At 40.0% G+C, this 14,198-nt stretch overlaps 1 protein-coding gene across 2 annotated transcripts in view; it reads right to left on the bottom strand.

Moving 5' to 3' along the window:
• Positions 1 to 13,887, bottom strand: part of si:rp71-79p20.2 (zinc finger protein 704) — a 33,914-nt gene extending 20,027 nt beyond the window's left edge. For both annotated transcript variants that reach the window (XM_042004001.1, XM_042004002.1), the window contains exons 1-2: positions 13,428 to 13,887; positions 11,836 to 12,071 (exon numbers count right to left, since the gene is read on the bottom strand). In XM_042004001.1, coding sequence (XP_041859935.1) covers positions 11,836 to 12,071; positions 13,428 to 13,694 — 503 coding nt within the window. In that variant the 5' untranslated portion in view covers positions 13,695 to 13,887. The remainder of the gene's footprint in view (positions 1 to 11,835; positions 12,072 to 13,427) is intronic.
• Between the last annotated feature and the right edge of the window lie 311 nt (positions 13,888 to 14,198).

Here is a 14,198-nt window from a genome sequence, read left to right as displayed (position 1 = left end):
AAATATGTATGCTCCCTAGAAAATTGAGGCCTTTTTCTCTGGTTATCCTCACTGATTAGAGTTTTCTTATGACTATGCAGCTAATCAGTCCCCATCCCTTGAGTTCCCTTCACACTGTGCGTGTGGAAATGTTCTTACTCTCACTACTAAACATAGCTCTGAGTTCTAATGTTTTTTTTCTTCAGTTTGATTTAATTAAACGTTTAAGTAATCGCTGATCATGACCATTCGGGATGTTTTTCCGGCCACATTTCTTCCTTGAATACGATGGTTCCCCACTATCCTTCCAGTTTCTACAAATGTGTTGGACAGTTTTAAACCCAAATTTAGTAGTTTCTGCAATTTAACTTTGATGTTTTCTCTGCTTGATGCATGCCAATGATTTGTCCCAAACAGACCAACATCTTTTCCACGACCACAGTAGGTGTTTCTCGACATGGTTGCTTAAGAAATTAGAAGCTACTCATTGCATAAGTTGGGAATAAACAACTTGTTGCCAGACGAAAGGTAATTGTCCATGAAGTAATTATCCAATAGGAGGCTTGTACCTCCTATTGGACTACTTTTGGATTAGCATTGTATTTGCTAAGTTAAGTCCAGGTGGCAACTTTTTGGCCAGGCAGTGTATTAATGTATGGTTTACCAGAAACTTCTATCTTTTTACCCTGCAAGCAGACAGACTTTATTCCCTTACCACCATGTCATGCTATACAACATTAATTGGTAACTATAGCAACATTCCTTACAACTTTTAGCCTCTCCCCTCCACTAACAATATCGTTGCTAGGGGAACGCAGGGTAGTCTTTTCTGACTAGTGGCTTTAATTTTTCTCTTCAATTTGATCTTTTTCCTCTTCTGAGAGCGGCAAAAATAATAGGCCCTTCAGTCATCTTAATTATCAAAACATATCATTCCTGATTTGTGCTGAGACATGCCACCTTCTCCTTTTTCTCCCCAGTGGTTAGAATTAGATTTTGAGTCTTGCGAATCACATAGGCATCTCACCTTCAAAGCTGAACCAACAGCTAAACTACTGGATTGTTGAGGGAATGTTCAGGAAAAACTGATAAATGAAGACTTCTTAACTTAAAACTACAAACAAGGAAACGGTGGGGAAATGTCATGCTGTTGACGTCGACATACATCTCAGAAGTAAAACAAACAAGAAAGGACAAGTACCAATATAGCCAAAGAGAAATGAGATTAGAAAAATGTAAAATGGCAGAGCTCTGAACTGTGGTCAGTTTTCCCTGCAGCACTCATGCTCATATTTTGTTCCTCATTCTTCATGTCCTACTCCCACTCTTGCCTGCTCCTGAGATTTACCCTTCTGCCACCACAAGCCAGAGCAGGCCTTTGCCTGGTTTCCTGTGTTTTGTAAAAGCAAACCAATGCTGTTCCAAAGCCACTCTGCTCTGCATACTCCCATGAATCAAAATATCTGCAGGGCAACATCAGACAGACAAAGATTCCAGCCATTAAAATAAACTGATCTGTATTTTTTTTTTCTAGAAAGGGAAAGTAAGAAAGCAGAAGTTGAGAAAAAGAGCAAATGTCACCCTATTGAACATTCAGAAGATATAACATGTTTGCTTTTTATTCCTCAGAAGTTACTTTTCCTTATAGTGTTTGTGGTAGTACATTGGAGTGTAGTTTGAGGAAACATTTTATAACAGTGCGCTCAAATCTGCAGCTGCTTCTGCAGTGGACTGATCAGTCTAAAGCCTGGGCTTTGGTCCATATTTATATAAACAACTGCTTCAGAAAAAGTTTCATTACAGAATGAAAAAAAAAACATTGTTTAATTGTCAACACCCATGCACTAGAGGGCACATTCACAGAAGCCTTTCTGATTCAAATCCTAGTTTGTTTGCAAGGAATGTCTGGTACAATTGGAGAGGTGTGAATGCGCAAAGAAACTCTGATGGAGATCCAAGAAGCAAACTGGTCTCAGTCCACTTCAAGTGAACCAAATACAAGAAGCAGACTATAAAGCCCACCTGAACATTGAGTCTGAAATCGTACCTGAGTCTAGCAGATTCTTGAATGTGAACCCACCTCAGGTTGTGGTCAATAAAGAAAAAAAAGTCTGCCTACAGATCTTTTCAACTTGTGTCCCAAAACCCATTCAACTCTTTTCACATCAACAGAGCCTCAATATCCTACAAAAGGCAATGACACTATTGGGAATAAGGAAAGGAATATTTTTCCCTACCGTATCCTGCCATGCTAGCAAAGAGACAGTTATTAAGATAAATGGAAACAATAAGAACAGGTCATGGAAACACTGGAGAGATGATGATGATAAAACTCAGCATGTCTCCACAGACAGTTGAGAGGAAGAATTCTCTATGAGTAAGAGGCTTTTGCAACCTAACTCTACACCAATTTACCCATTTTCCACAATTTTCAAAAAAACTGACATACAGTTGCTGAGTTCAAGTAAATTGGATCAGAATTACTGCTAAATGAATACAAATTGTTGGACAACTTGTGAGAGTTATGCATTTTCTAACAAGGCAAAATCTATTCAGAGGGGAGAACTTGCCAGAGTCAGCTCTGACCCAGCGCTTGTGTGGCTGAAGTGTCTCGTCTATGAAAGAGTCAGGTTTCTCCCAGTCTAGACTCTTCACTCTCAGTAAGACACACAACTTAAACACAGACTGATCCAGCATAAAGGAGAGAAAAATGTCTTTGTGTATATTGATGGCACACAATAAACCAGTGAGTGGACATTTGCTTGAACTTTTTTTCAATGTCTGTCTAACAGGTGCAAGAAGTTTCTGAATGATGAAGTAACCTGAAGAAATTGCACTGATCATTGATCTTCATCAATTTTAAAATCGGCATCCCTATATTATTAACTCTATTTTTATATATATATTTGGCAAGTGATCGGCAACTCAAAAAAATCAGACATAACAGATCAATGTTGATGCTTTTCCTTGCATTATATATTATAATATATTTTCTTTTCCTTATGCTGTTCCCTTGTGTAATGCACATATCAAACAGAAGCAGATCAGTCACCACACTGAAATGTCTTTTAACACATCAAGCCAGCATTGCAGAAACAGCAGCGTTGCTTAGACTGGCGAGTTCTTCTATGCCGACCTGATGTGTGCACGCACACGTGAAGTGTCCCATTCACCTTGTTACCACCTCCCTATCAACCGTGGATCTACTTCGAGCCCTCATTCCACCTCTGTACTTTCATGCATGACGTGATTCGCAATGAAGGTGCATCAGTCTCAGTTTGATAAGGTACTGAAAGAGGCTTTTGTTTGCGGCCACCAAGGTTTAAAAATATATCATTCAGATATTCAGATGGCTCAGATGTTATGGTTGAGCTAGAACCAAGAAGCAAAGTTTACATTCAGATTGTTCTGTGGTACCAGTGAAATGTTTTTCACTGAATTTGGTGTGTGGTAGTTTGAAAGCAGTTGTCTGCCTGGAAACCCAACTTCTGTGAAAAGGGCTATGAAGACAGGGTTTGAAAGGGTACTGTGGAACTTTTTTCTTCTATGGAAGTATGTCACTGACATGTAACAAGTGAAAAATCAGCTTGCAAAAAAGGGCATAATGTGGGTCCTTTAAGCATCAGTAGATGGCAAGAAACTTATTAGGAACAACGGACTGGAGCCTTTTAAGGCGAATTACACTTAAATCTGACTGGACTTCGGAAATACCAATATATTACTACATAGACACATTATTCAGTTTCACACACAAGTAACAGATTCACACCCATGTCACCTCAAGTTGTTACCTCTTAGTTTAAAAAAAAAACATTGGTATGAGGATTAAGCCAATAGGGCAACATTTTATTAAGTATTTATGTATTTTAGTGTCTTTTTTCAGACACAGATGTGTGAGAGGACCAAGTGATATATTGGTAGTACTAAGAAGCATACAAAGAATTAACTCAATTTATCTCATGTGACCTTGTTCGTCCATTTTTCATCCTGGTATAATTACAGTATGGTGAACAAAATGTGAAACTACAACCTACTGAGAGCATGATGTTGAAATTTGTTGGTTCAAACTGGATTGGAGCAGATCAGGCAAGAGCGGGGAAAAGCAGAAGCTGCTGAACATGAGACTGCTGGAGATCATCCTTGCTCTGTTTGCAAGTTACAAACATGGCAAATTTCATTAAATATGCCAGGCTTGGAAAGACTACACCACTGTCCATTGTATGTGAGCAAAACAACAAGGAAAAAATGTGACCATTTGGATCTTTGGAAGAAAACCCAGTGTGTGTGGAAATACAGTTGATCAGATGACAGTTAAGAGTAAACACCGTGTGAAAAGCTCCAACTATTCCCATGGCCTGGAACAGCTATGAGCGTTCTTTGCGTAACTTGGACAGTGATCAGTGCTCTGCTCCACACCTGAGTGAACCGCTTCAAACACTCATGGCTTTGTGCAGTGGCATGTTGGTGCTGGAAGCCACCACCACTAAGATTAGGCTGGGATACTTTTTAACTCTCCACATGACGGAAGTCTCAATCTTATCTTGGCAGCAGTCAGTGAGGTCCAAGTTCTGTACAAAGAATACCCAGTTTAAAGAATGTAAAAATCTGCTTCTGCCCTTATGTGGATACAGCTAATAAATTTACATACATTTAGACAGTAAAACCGTTTTTGTAGTATTCTCTCTGTATACTATCACAAAAAAGTTCAAATGGAGAAATCATAATATGAAAACATCAGCGAGGATACTGTTGAATGTGCAACAAGTTTTAAGTCTCACAAATTCTGAGAACAACAGCTGTTTTATCGCACAGTGTGCCCAATCATTGCAGTCAAAGCAGGCCTGTAAATCCAGCTTTAGGTTATTGGTCCATCTTTTCAAAGTCTTGACCAAGGGCTGAGCAAATTCTAGTTTTCTGCCTGTAAGTCCAGAGCAGATGAACCAGACAGAGATTAAGTAAAGAGCAAACAGCAACAGGTTTTACTTATCGTTTTGTATTTTATGGAACCAATCAGAAAAACTAAAATCCCATTAACAGACAGGCCAGTATAGCAGTGGTGGAGTAGTTTGATTCCTAATCAGCTGTTCAGAGGAATCTGAGAGATTATAGTACTTAAAGAGTCAAATAAACCAAAACTGTGCGTAAGTACTTGAGCTGCAGATTAAGATGAAACCCATGTAGTGATGATGACCACTGTCCACAGCTGAAATGAAGGATCACATTTTTTTAGTTGATAACATTTACACTGTTACTTAAGTGTAATCAAACACTTGTGATTATAACACTTACCTGTAAACAAGCACATAACTGTGGTGATTGATACACTAATATAAACAGTGATGGTGATATAATATGTTCCAGGAAAACTACTACAGGAAAACGATGACTTGAGTATTTGATTTATTGTCCAGTCTCATGTGGATGGTTATTATTATTACATTCAGTTTTGTGGCTTTCCAATCACTCTCACTGGAATAAAACAAAAGGAACATAAAAGTGGCCAATGTCTGAATAACTGATGCTTTTGCTGTAACTGATTTATGACCAAATCTCAACTGAATAGAGCTTTAGATGTTCAGTCAGCACAAATTTAAAGATCTGTTCAAGTCCATATTTAGTCTGGTGGGGAGCAGCAGTATGGACATGCAGTCTCCCTGAGGTCAACATATATAAATTAAATTCTTGTTAACTAAAAGTACTAATAAAACTAACTAAACTAAAAGTAAAAAATAAAATAAAAGAAAATGATCTTAACCAAGGTGTTTATATATAGAGAAAAACTGATTAAAAAGGAGAAAACGAATCACTGTCCACATATTTTTGTTGCTGGCTCAACAGGGCATTGCAAATACTTTGACACATGATGCAATAGCCAGGAGGTGAGAGGACAACAGAGTTACTGGCAGATCTGTGTTAAATTAAGGCCAACTATCTGACTGTGTCTTCAGAAGGAAGTGTGTGTGAGTATGTCAGGGCTAAAGCTGGATTTACATTGGTGCGGCATGTGCGTAAGGCCAGTTATGGCGTCACCGCCGTAGGTACCGCGTAGGTCCGTGGAGGCTCAATGTGCACCTCTTGCAGACCTGATGTGAACCCCTGCTACGCAGATGGTTACGCAGAAGTACTCCCTTGTGATTGGTCAGTTTAGGATTACGTGTTTCCGGATTTCTGGATCTTCTTACTGAATATGTGTGATAACCGCTGTTTTGAAAAACACCCAATGGAACGAGTTGATGAGAGGCTGATTGAATTATTTCTTTGTTTGCTTCTACAAGCTAATGAAGACACTGCACCATTGTTGTTTTAAAACAGGAAATACCCGGAAATTAAGTTAAACATCAAAAGAACTCTGTCCTGTTGAGTTTACCAGTCGATACCACCCCTGCTGCCACCTTCAGATTAGGGAGAGAAACTGCAGCACGACACCAAAACGATGAGTACCCCCTACGCTCGAGTGCAAACGTACACTTCACCAGCGTCAGCTACGCCGTTACCAACCTTACCTTGTGCCGCCGGATAAATCCAGCTTCAAGTGTGAACTAAGGTTGGGTTATGGTAAGGGTCCTTGATTGAGTTAATTATTGTTAAGGTAGGAGGTAAAGTTTGGGTTAGGTTATCCATTCAATACATTTTCCCAATGTGTAAAGAATTTATGTGCCTTTGCAAATGTGAAGATGAGAAAAAAGATAAATAAAAAAAGTCAGTTCCCTTGTAAAGTTGCTTGATTACTTCTCTTGTCCACTGGCACAGTTTGTTTGATTGTACAAGGATAAGTCATTATCCTAGCCACAAAGCCCTTTTGTTTAGGACATGCATGTTGAAGCACACACCTAAGGACACACACACACACAAAGCATAGGGGGTTTCTAGGAATTTAGGAAAAACTGGGTCCACTGGTTCTTGCACTTTTTAATGCTGTTTATACCACCAAACACCCCCTCCCATCTTTTTTTTTTTTTAAATATATAAATAAGCACTTGAAATGATCTTTCTGGTGGGAGATGTAATATTGTTCAGAGGGTTCTCTTTTTTATGGATCTGAAGAGGATTTAGTCCTTCTTCAGACAAAAGGAAAGAGGGCAAAGGCCAGGGATAACAGAGTAGAATGCAAGGAACAGATAAAATGCATAAAAATTAGGCCATTGCAGTTTTACAAGAAAATTTGTGACATTCTTCATCAGCCAAAAACCCTGTAAGCATATAACAATTTATGTTATATAGTGACTGATAACTTTTGACTGGTAGTGTATAGCAAGATATCAATGTTTAAACTCTGAGGGGGAAAACAAAGACTAAATTTAACACAAACATCATTAACATTCATTTTTAAGGGTACTTACACAGTCATGTCTCTAATTCAAAAACAGAAAAGGAGGGATATCAAGGGGGGTAATAACAGCTGTATGACAGATGAAGAAAAGTTGTGGAAGGGAAGAATGGTGGCAGAAGCTGGAGGACAGGAAAGGAATGGCACCCAACAGCTGCTGGCTGGTATGAGGAGTTAGTTGGGTAGAAGGAAAGAAAGACTGACTGAGGAGATGGAATGACAGTTGACTGTTGTCTCTAAATTCAACTGAGGCAGAACAGGAGGCTTTATGTAAGTAACGATCAGTGTGGGTGAGCGACAAAGCATTTTACTGCAGCAGCACCAGAACTGCGCAATAGTGGTTTCCTTCCCCCCATGATAAGTGTTGTTTTCTCCTTATTCCTTAAGGCATCCTGCTGGGGGATTATATATGCAGTGTAAATTAGTGCGCATAAAGAGGTACTTGAGAATTTGCTGTTTAACATTTAATTATTTAATAATGTACTGGAGCTTTCTTTGTTTATTTAACATTTTGAAATAACACACTGTTTTTCAGAAAACATTCCTGCCTCCTACGCACCTCCTCTTTTATGAAACTGAAATAAAATTTGCTTTTCTTTTTCGCGGCATCGCACCACAGCACTATAAACTCTATTAATTAGACTTCTGTAAACACACACATTAGCTGACTCCTATTCCAAAGGCCATAATTAGTGTTAAAGAATGACTGATACAAAACCAGTCATCAAGCTGACCTTGAAAACACAAGATTACATTTTTTTTTAAATGCATGATATCCACTCCTATCTCCCCCATACACCTCTTAGTCAGGAGATAATAAAGCTGCAGTGTTAAAAGATGAGCTGTCTGCTATCTTCTGCAGTTATAAATTATCTGTGCAGCTCATAACCCAGATCCTGAGGTTGACCTACCAGACATGCCAGATGCCTGTTTGCGTCCTGATCTGACCCTCCCCCTCCTGCATAACTCTATTCATTGGGGATGACCCTTCACCCCTGCCTGTCAGTGCAAAAGCTTTAACCTCTTATGGTCTGCAAGGGAGAAAAAAAAAGCTAAAGGGACAAATGAAAATGTAGCATTGAATCCAAAAGACAATGCTCACCCACGAATCCTACTGATATGCTACATGTTTACTCTTGGTAAATATTTAAGACGTAATAAAAAGCAACCACCTGAAAAAGCAGCGGACTGCTCTTTACTCGAGAGGCAATGTCAGCAGTCTGGATGTGGGTTAGACATCCCAGATCAGGGTGGGGGTGGGAAGCTGTTCCACTGACTCTGACCTTCAACAACCAACTGTAATGTCTCCGTTGGGAGAAGAGGATTGGTGGTGAACTTATTGAGGGGGGGTTTGAAAGGTGGTGGACTTGACTCCATCCTAGCTACTTGTTTGGGTTAAACATTGCTAGTGACTCTTGCACAAACCAAGTCAAAGGCTGGTCAGTAATTATGTTAAAAGACAGAGCTTTCTTCAACCCCCCTCCACACACACACACACACACACACACACACACACACACACACACACACACATGCTGCAGTTGGTTGCTTTAGTGTCTTGTTTATGCTGACTAAGTCATTTCAATTCATGCTGGCCTATGATGAACTATGATGACAGTGTATCTGATCAAGATAACAGAGAAAAGCTTTTTACATCAAAACAAAAACTCCAACCCCCTCTTCATTTCATCACTTTTTTTATTTTTTATTTTTCAGTTCGTTCTAACTGATTGTTGCTCCATAATGAGCATACCGGATCCCACGCTGATGAGTATTGACGAGTTAAATGCGTTCTGCTTTAGGGTGTGGGTGAAAGACAGACCTAATCAGACAGAACAAGACAGAGAGACACGCATGGAGGTGAAGTTGACTAAACGGGTGGGTGTGTTTAAATACTTTGTGGGTTTTACTGTGTCTCAATGAATAAATGCGCATATGTGAGTGAATGGTTGTATTGGCTCTTCCTCTTTTATCCTGAAAGATCTTTGCCCGGTCTTGTCCAAAGGATAGTGACCTACTTTGCAGCATTTGGAAACTAACAAACTGAGGTGTGAAAGTACTAAGCTACACAAAAGAAGACAAATGCAATGAAGGAGGCAAATATAAAACACACAGAGGGATAAACAACATCTTCATAGGTAAGGTCTCTTTAAACACATTAATCCGGTAACAGAGTGATGGTATCAGCTAAGCTGTTTAGGAGCAAATGAAAATAAAGGGTTTTGTTGACATTATCCAAAGCTGGGTACAGAGTGCAGTGGCTGCATCGTTGGTCACACCCACATACACAGATGCATGCGCACAAACTGGGATTTCAAGCACAACTCCCTCAGTGTGACTACGGCTCAAAGAAACATAACTGCCCCCACTGCAGCACAAGTCTGTAACTTGGTAAAAACATTGAAGCCAAATTTGCCAATGCCAAATTTCTGTTAAGTCGTTTTATATGACAACTAGAGCTTTTTTTTTTTCTTTTTTTTTTTTTTTAATAAAAAGCTCTTATTATTTGTGAAGAATATCACTTTACACACATCTGGTTAAAAGGCAGCTGGAATCAACACAGAAAGCCTAGCAAGCATTATTTGTTAACCCACTAGACTGACTACGAAAAATGTTTGAATTGGAGCTGAAATGATACAGACGTCAACTGAATAATTTATCCATCGAATATTTGTTTTAATAGTTTTTCCACATTTTTTTTCTTAATTTACAGACCAAACAATTGCCATGTTTTTCACCCACCTAGTTTAAATTGATAGTCAGCTGCAGCATATAGGTATTACATCAGTTCCATTGCTTGGAAGGTACCTTGGGTCTTAATGCATTAAACCAAAAGGTGAATCAGGGCTAAGAAAACAACTATATTGTGAGAGAAGGGAGCTCCTCCTCACCAGCAGGACAAAAAAAGCAAATCTGAGTAAGGTAAAGACAGGGAGCTAATCTAAAAAAAAATCAATGGAGCAAGAAAGAGGTGTCACTAGTATGACCACATAGTTATATAATGTTATGCAGTCTCATTCAGCATCAGTGTAGTGTCAACTCTAAATTTGTTATGGTGTTGGAAGTGTGTTGAAATAGCCACTATCCATAAAACAGTGAAGTTTATGATCTGGCTACCACATAGGCAGAAATGAAAATAACTATTTCTTGTTCAGTGGAAGCATAATTTCATTTTCAAACTTACACTCACAAAAGAAGTAGCAACAAGATGCTCTGGTTTAAGAGTATACCAAATCTTGCATGGTCCCCAAAGACTTTCACTCACAACATTCATGACTAGCAGCACGCACAATTCGTGTGTTGAGAGAAGGAAGTGAAGGAGTGTGGTGTTTAAACCCCCAAACCATTCAAAATCCCCACCCACTAATACAAGCTCACTCAGTGCAGCTTGTTTTGTTTTGGTTTACACTTAACTTGCAATCTATGGTGAAAACTATTACATCATAAAATATACAATAACCATCTAAATGCTTATAAAAACATCCCAAACAACAACTTACTTTGTTTATACTCTGTATTGTACTTCCGCCAGACGTTTTATTAGTGCGGTCCGACAAACAGGCGGTGACTTGACATAGATAATCAATAGCTGAGTAAAAAGAAGTCAACAGTTCTTGAGCACCACCTCCAGCCTCCCCCACTGGAGGTTACATAATCACATCAGTGCACTAGGCTCATCTCTGGATGCACGTCTTGCTTGCACTGTGGGAAACAGTCCATATGTCCATGTAGTTTACTCTAACAATGTGCATGCAATTGTGCCTTAAAGTGATGCAAAACAGCCACAGTAAAACAAAAACCTGCAACAAAACCCACTCAGATTCAACAAAGTTTGTCTTCCTGCCTGTCGTATGAGCACATAATACACTGACTCATCTGCCAAAAGTGGGTCAACACAGGCAGCATTTAGCTTTCAGACAGTCAATATATTAGATGTCTGACTTTTAAAAACTTTCCAAAATGTAGTTAACGGTCTTATCAGCAAAACATATTCCATCCCCCTCTATTTTCTTTCGGTCAAGTCATTGCACAATCCTGGCCCTCAGTGCAAGCTCTGGCTCTGTTAAGGCGTAGTGTTTCGAAACTATTCTGGATGGAAGACCAAACGTGCGGCCAGTACGCCCCCACACCATTCATGCCCAAACCACTGTACAGTTGTAGCCAGATGGTGAATTCCACTTCTCATTAAGACTACAGAACACAAGCATGAGCTGAGTATGAATACTGCCTGCAATGATTGCTTTTATGACCATTGCTTTTATGCCAAACTACCCTCTGGCTTGGGCTAAAGAGACCCTTAAGAATAATGCACATGAAAATACAGTGGGTTGCTAAGTTAACACTGTGCTTTTTAGAGTCTTATGGGCAGATTACACATGCTGGCCAAAGCTTAGGCTGAAACACAAAGCCAAATTTCAGATGAAATAATGGTATTGCATGAACTTCTCTTTTATTTAAACAGAACACTCCAGAAATAAAACGAAAGCTAAAATTGTTCATAGATGTAGATATCGTCAGCTTCTATATACCTGTTTCTGGGTACTGGGATGTGGGAGGAGGGGAGGGGTTGTCTCTCTGCCTGTGGTACATTCTGCCCTTGTGTTGCTCTGAAGTTGCTGGCCAGCTCCGCTTGTTTCCCTGGGTTTCTGATGTCCAAATGCATGTAGCTGCCTGGCAACTGCTCATTTACGCCTGGACAGGGAGTTGGACTGGTCCTCTTCAGGATCCCAGTGGAGCCACTGTCCTTTTGGTCCCCAAGGAGTGTCTAGAAAGTAAAGCAAAAACCCAAAATGAAGTCATTTCATCACTGCAAGGCCTACTCTGAGTGAAAAAAGAAGAAACAACCAGTGACGCATTTGTTTCTGTTTGAATTTAGCACAGACAAATTATTCTCCTTTCCACTGTATGCAACCCATCACAAATTAAACAAAGGAAAAGAAATTCAATATTAAAGTCCTACTCTTCATTTACATAAACTGCATGAAAAGTAATTCAGAAATAACTTTCAGTGATGCTTAAAGAAAACTGGTCTGTTAATATAAACCAGTGTTTTACTACATTTATGGTATGCCTTCCACCTCTGTCAGTATGTTTTACTTAACAGCTATTTATCTTATGACTATATACCCTCAAACTTATTATTATTTTTTTGACTATCATTAATAGCGATAGCGGAAGTAATGAATTTGAGGGGGGTGGGGATAGTTCTGCCCAACTGTAAACTCTTGTTTAGCCTATATAAATCACATTAATTTAACTTTTGTTTCACTCAATATTTCCCCTTGATCATATATATGCCTCTTCCCCAGGGGCGGCCCTGACTTTAAAAAGAAAATGATATAAACAGACAGCAATCCATAACACATATTTGATTAAACTGCTGATTAAGCCATTTGAAAAGTATGTGTGGGGATTCGCCATTTATTCATATTCCATGCTCCAAGGACAAACATAATTTCATATCGAGAAAAGACAAACTGCGAACAGTTAAACACAAAAACACGTGCAATGCAAGTGAAAGCACGACGTGGACAAAAAGCTGCTGCATATGGAAAAGGCAAAACATTGGTTGTATTCGTATTTACTTGTACAATTATTCATTCAGTTCTGCGTCCGGGTGTATGTGTTCGTGGAGGAGCCGGGCCTGACTGTGTGCAGCCCGGAAGCCCACGTTGTAGCTCCACCCTGAAGTTATGGGGGAGGGGTAGGGCTTGTAGTTTGGAGTCCCTGCCTCCGTTTTCAGTAAACTTTGCTCACAGAATGAGCCGCCATTTAAAGCGACTATAATACCATGTAAATACTTAATACTTATGTCAGAGCTTTCCCGCAGCTAGTGAAATTATAGACGCTTTAGAAACTTAAGTTTTATTGTCATTACCAAATATGCAGTATAAAAGCATAAAGGCCTACATTAGTAGCAGTCTCATGTGAGCATCATAATCGCTGGCGTTCAAACGCACTAACGGTACATGAAAGCCGTCTTAAACTGTCAAACTTTAACCCACACAGCGTCAACATCGCTTGCTTTTTATTGCCTAAGCAGTTAAGTTTGGTGTACATGTGAGTTTGATGGCTGACAGAAATATGCGCACACGCCTACAACATTTAAACAAGCACTTACTTTTTCCATGTCTTGTATTATTCGACCACCCAGGGATACTCCGTTTCCTTTGGACGAGGTTCTCTCGTTTTTAACCTCCGCCGTTGAGCCTTCCATTACAAATTTGTAAAGGATAGGCCCGTGTGTGCACGCCGGCATGGAGCTGTTTTTTTCCACCATGGGGACCCGGCTGTCGCGGAGCACCGAGCGGCCTACCCTGCAGTTAAAATCCCCACCTCCGACCCTTGTCCCAACCGACGACTTCTCCAAAATATATTTGGACTCCATTTCAAGACAGTGGAGACTAAAGAAATAAAACCGGTTTCCTAGAGATTTTAGTGCAAATTGCTGGAGTTAGATACATTTATCAGGATTGTCGCGAGTTGATAGGAACTGTCTGTGTCTTAACTTCTATTCTACGCTAGATGTAAAGTTTTCCACCACCGCCGCCACCACAGCAACCCAGGATATCCAAAAAGCCGCTCGGTTAGGTGGATAAAAGATTGTTTTGCCTCTTTCCTCCAAACCAATGCCACGCCCCCTCTACTGCTCTCCTATTGGTCCGCTGCATATATAAACATTACACTTTGGCAGGCATCCACGGCGAGACAGTATCTGATTGGCTACTTTAACTGCGTCAATCATGTTTTTTTCTAACCCAAAGTAATGTGGGAGGAAGCGAGGAGGGGGCGTGCCCTACAGTTTACCGGCCGGTGTCTGTCGACGACGAGCCGGTCTGCCAGGCAGGCGAGGACGAGAACTCAGAGAGGGGGGAAAAACAGCCTGCAGGCC

Source organism: Melanotaenia boesemani, chromosome 13 (assembly GCF_017639745.1).
Source record: "Melanotaenia boesemani isolate fMelBoe1 chromosome 13, fMelBoe1.pri, whole genome shotgun sequence".
In the NCBI taxonomy this organism is placed as follows: domain Eukaryota; kingdom Metazoa; phylum Chordata; class Actinopteri; order Atheriniformes; family Melanotaeniidae; genus Melanotaenia; species Melanotaenia boesemani.
This window is presented reverse-complemented; position numbering and strand designations above follow the sequence as displayed.